This window comes from Phoxinus phoxinus (assembly GCF_949152265.1).
Source record: "Phoxinus phoxinus genome assembly, chromosome: 9".
Lineage (NCBI taxonomy): Eukaryota > Metazoa > Chordata > Actinopteri > Cypriniformes > Leuciscidae > Phoxinus > Phoxinus phoxinus.
In genome coordinates, this window is record NC_136884.1 from 5,001 (window position 1) to 10,000 (window position 5,000).

The 5,000-nt window shown below is 46.0% G+C and overlaps 1 protein-coding gene across 2 annotated transcripts in view; it reads left to right on the forward strand.

The window, feature by feature from the left end:
* The window catches only part of LOC307003519 (protein PHTF2), a 19,056-nt gene that overhangs the window by 2,253 nt on the left and 11,803 nt on the right, over positions 1 to 5,000 (forward strand). For both annotated transcript variants that reach the window (XM_079622075.1, XM_079622076.1), the window contains exons 3-4: positions 1 to 121; positions 352 to 621. The exon at positions 1 to 121 is cut by the window's left edge and continues 8 nt beyond it. In XM_079622075.1, coding sequence (XP_079478201.1) covers positions 1 to 121; positions 352 to 621 — 391 coding nt within the window. The remainder of the gene's footprint in view (positions 122 to 351; positions 622 to 5,000) is intronic.

Sequence of the window (5,000 nt, forward strand, 5' to 3'; positions counted from 1 at the left end):
CCCGTGGCTCCACAGCTCTAACCCGGGCCTGGAGCGGGTCAGCGCCATCGTGTGGGAGGGAAACGAGTGCAAGAAAGCAGACATGTCTGTGCTGGAGATCAGTGGCATGATCATGAACCGGGTGAGTGAGTGTGTGTGTGTGTGTGTGTGTGTGTGAGAGCCTGAGTGAGTGTGTGTGAGAGTCTGAGTGAGTGTGTGTGAGAGTCTGAGTGAGTGTGTGTGAGAGTCTGGGCCTGAGTGTGTGTGAATCTCACTGTGTGTGTGTGTGTGTGTGTGTCGTCTCAGGTGATGATGAGTGTGTGTGAATCTCACCGTGTGTGTGTGTGTGTGTGTGTGTGTGTGTGGTCTCAGGTGAACCTCTGCACTCCAGGGATCGGTTATCAGATCTTTGGGAATCTGGTGTCGGTGGCGCTGGGATTGACTCCGCTGGCGTTCCGACTGTTCCAGTATAAAGACGAGGATCTGCTGTCGGCGCTCCCGGCCGGAGAAATCCTGTGCATCGCCATCGGCTCCACGGACCCGCTCGTGATCGGCATGGTGTGTGTGAGCCTGCTGGTGCGAGTGTGTCTCGTCTGGCTCTTCTTCTTCCTGCTCAGCGTCGCGGAGAGAACGTACAAGCAGGTGAGTGTGTGTTTGTGTGTGTGTTAGTGTGTGTGTGTGTTAGTGTGTGTGTGTGTGTTAGTGTGTGTGTGTTAGTGTGTGTGTGTGTGTGTGTGTTAGTGTGTGTGTGTGTTAGTCGAAGAGTATAGAAGTACCAAGAGGCGAAACTCAATAGAGCGTTCCATTGCAACAAACGCCCCCGTGCGCAGAGCTGCAGCGCCGCCATCTTGGACTGAACGCAACACAGCGGTCATAGAATTGAACGATACCGGTTCCAATTCAAAAGCGGTTAAGGGAACTAAATAAAGGTTTCTAGTTTTTAATATCTCTATAGCAGACATCCCAAGTCTCCCGGAAGTTCCCGCAAATTAGCTAAACTCTCCCGGGTGAGGGAGCGAGAGACCTTGCGTGTGTTAGTGCTGGTCCGAAAACCATTTTTTGAGTTTCGAAGCTTCGGAAGTAATAAACATCGAATATTCGAAGCTTCGGTAGTAATGAACATCGAATATTCGAAGCTTCGGTAGTAATAAACATCGAATATTCGAAGCTTCGGTAGTAATAAACATAGAATATTCGAAGCTTCGGTAGTAATGAACATCGAATATTCGAAGCTTCGGTAGTAATGAACATCGAATATTCGAAGCTTCGGTAGTAATAAACATAGAATATTCGAAGCTTCGGTAGTAATGAACATCGAATATTCGAAGCTTCGGTAGTAATGAACATCGAATATTCGAAGCTTCGGTAGTAATAAACATCGAATATTCGAAGCTTCGGTAGTAATAAACATAGAATATTCGAAGCTTCGGTAGTAATGAACATCGAATATTCGAAGCTTCGGTAGTAATGAACATCGAATATTCGAAGCTTCGGTAGTAATAAACATCGAATATTCGAAGCTTCGGTAGTAATGAACATCGAATATTCGAAGCTTCGGTAGTAATGAACATCGAATATTCGAAGCTTCGGTAGTAATAAACATAGAATATTCGAAGCTTCGGTAGTAATGAACATCGAATATTCGAAGCTTCGGTAGTAATGAACATCGAATATTCGAAGCTTCGGTAGTAATGAACATCGAATATTCGAAGCTTCGGTAGTAATAAACATAGAATATTCGAAGCTTCGGTAGTAATGAACATCGAATATTCGAAGCTTCGGTAGTAATAAACATCGAATATTCGAAGCTTTGGTAGTAATGAACATCGAATATTCGAAGCTTCGGTAGTAATGAACATCGAATATTCGAAGCTTCGGTAGTAATGAACATCGAATATTCGAAGCTTCGGAGAGAGAGTGCTGAACATAATCTTCTCTCTAATAAAAGCAGGAATCTCTAGGCCTATGTGTCTGTATGTCTGTTTGCATTTTGATTATTTCGAGAACCGTTCATCCAATCGACTCCACAAGGGAGAACGCGGACACTGCACTATAGTGATAAAACACACACACACAGGTCTGTTAAATTAAGCAATACTTTTAAGGTAGTCTAGTAGATTTAAATAAAGAAAAACTAAATTTAAATAAAGAAAAACTAAATTTAAAAAAAGAAAAATCAAAATTTAAATAAAGAAAAAACGAAATTTAAATAAAGAAAAACGAAATTTAAATAAAGAAAAACGAAATTTAAATAAAGAAAAATCAAAATTTAAATAAAGAAAAAACGAAATTTAAATAAAGAAAAACGAAATTTAAATAAAGAAAAATCAAAATTTAAATAAAGAAAAAACAAAATTTAAATAAAGAAAAAACGAAATTTAAATAAAGAAAAACGAAATTTAAACTAAGAAAAAATGAAATTTAAATAAAGAAAAACGAAATTAAGTTAAATTAAAAACGAGATTAATTTAGATTGATAATAACGGGTAAAATTTCCCACAATGTCAAAACAACGCAGCTTAACCCAAAACACAAGCTCATCATGCACTTCCACACACACTCCGCTGTTCTCATGCACTTCTGTCCACACACACTCCGCTGTTGCACTTCTGTCCACACACACTCCGCTGTTCTCATGCACTTCTGTCCACACACACTCCGCTGTTCTCATGCACTTCTGTCCACACACACTCCGCTGTTGCACTTCTGTCCACACACACTCCGCTGTTGCACTTCTGTCCACACACACTCCGCTGTTCTCATGCACTTCTGTCCACACACACTCCGCTGTTGCACTTCTGTCCACACACACTCCGCTGTTGCACTTCTGTCCACACACACTCCGCTGTTCTCATGCACTTCTGCCCACACACACTCCGCTGTTCTCATGCACTTCCACACACACTCCGCTGTTGCACTTCTGTCCACACACACTCCGCTGTTGCACTTCTGTCCACACACACTCCGCTGTTCTCATGCACTTCTGTCCACACACACTCCGCTGTTGCACTTCTGTCCACACACACTCCGCTGTTGCACTTCTGTCCACACACACTCCGCTGTTCTCATGCACTTCTGCCCACACACACTCCGCTGTTCTCATGCACTTCTGTCCACACACACTCCGCTGTTGCACTTCTGTCCACACACACTCCGCTGTTCTCATGCACTTCTGTCCACACACACTCCGCTGTTGCACTTCTGTCCACACACACTCCGCTGTTCTCATGCACTTCTGCCCACACACACTCCGCTGTTCTCATGCACTTCTGTCCACACACACTCCGCTGTTGCACTTCTGCCCACACACACTCCGCTGTTCTCATGCACTTCTGTCCACACACACTCCGCTGTTGCACTTCTGTCCACACACACTCCGCTGTTGCACTTCTGTCCACACACACTCCGCTGTTGCACTTCTGTCCACACACACTCCGCTGTTCTCATGCACTTCTGTCCACACACACTCCGCTGTTGCACTTCTGTCCACACACACTCCGCTGTTCTCATGCACTTCTGCCCACACACACTCCGCTGTTCTCATGCACTTCCACACACACTCCGCTGTTGCACTTCTGTCCACACACACTCCGCTGTTGCACTTCTGTCCACACACACTCCGCTGTTCTCATGCACTTCTGTCCACACACACTCCGCTGTTGCACTTCTGTCCACACACACTCCGCTGTTCTCATGCACTTCTGCCCACACACACTCCGCTGTTCTCATGCACTTCTGCCCACACACACTCCGCTGTTGCACTTCTGTCCACACACACTCCGCTGTTGCACTTCTGTCCACACACACTCCGCTGTTCTCATGCACTTCTGCCCACACACACTCCGCTGTTCTCATGCACTTCCACACACACTCCGCTGTTGCACTTCTGTCCACACAGTAGATCGGTCTGGTCAGTATAATCGATAATATTTTAAATATTTATAGTTTATATTTCCATTTATGTCAAAACCTATCACTTTCAAACATCAAAATTACATTTATTAATATGTATTCGTGTCAAAATGACATATTAACATATTAGGCGTTGGTTCTTTTTCTCGCATGCACGTGTTTTCCTGAGACTCGTGTACCACAGGTAGTGTGCGAACTCCAACCGGTCAACATGGTGCCGGAACAAAACCGGACGTGCCACGCAGCCAGTGTGTCGCCGGCCTTATTCAAGCGCGAATGAGAACCGTTTCGCGGGGATCCCAGGTGTGCAAAAAACAACAACAACAAAAAAAACGAATATTCGAATGTCAAATTTTCAAATCGAATACCAACCCACCGAACGATTATTCGAATATTCGGGTTCAGCCCTAGCGTGTGTGTGCTAGTGTGCGTGTGTGTGCTAGTGTGCGTGTGTGTGCTAGTGTGCGTGTGTGCTAGTGTGCGTGTGTGTGTGTGCTAGTGTGCGTGTGTGTGTGAGCTAGTGTGCGTGTGTGTGCTAGTGTGCGTGTGTGTGTGAGCTAGTGTGCGTGTGTGTGCGTGTGTGTGCTAGTGTGCGTGTGTGTGTGAGCTAGTGTGCGTGTGTGTGCTAGTGTGTGTGTGAGCTAGTGTGCGTGTGTGTGCTAGTGTGTGTGTGAGCTAGTGTGCGTGTGTGTGCTAGTGTGCGTGTGCGTGTGTGAGCTAGTGTGCGTGTGAGCTAGTGTGCGTGTGAGCTAGTGTGCGTGTGCGTGTGAGCTAGTGTGCGTGTGTGTGTGTGAGCTAGTGTGTGTGTGTGTGCGTGTGTGTGTGTGAGCTAGTGTGCATGTGAGCTAGTGTGCGTGTGTGTGCTAGTGTGCGTGTGTGTGTGAGCTAGTGTGCGTGTGAGCTAGTGTGCGTGTGAGCTAGTGTGCGTGTGAGCTAGTGTGCGTGTGAGCTAGTGTGCGTGTGCGTGTGAGCTAGTGTGTGTGTGTGCTAGTGTGCGTGTGTGTGTGAGCTAGTGTGCGTGTGTGTGTGAGCTAGTGTGCGTGTGAGCTAGTGTGCGTGTGAGCTAGTGTGCGTGTGAGCTAGTGTGCGTGTGAGCTAGTGTGCGTGTG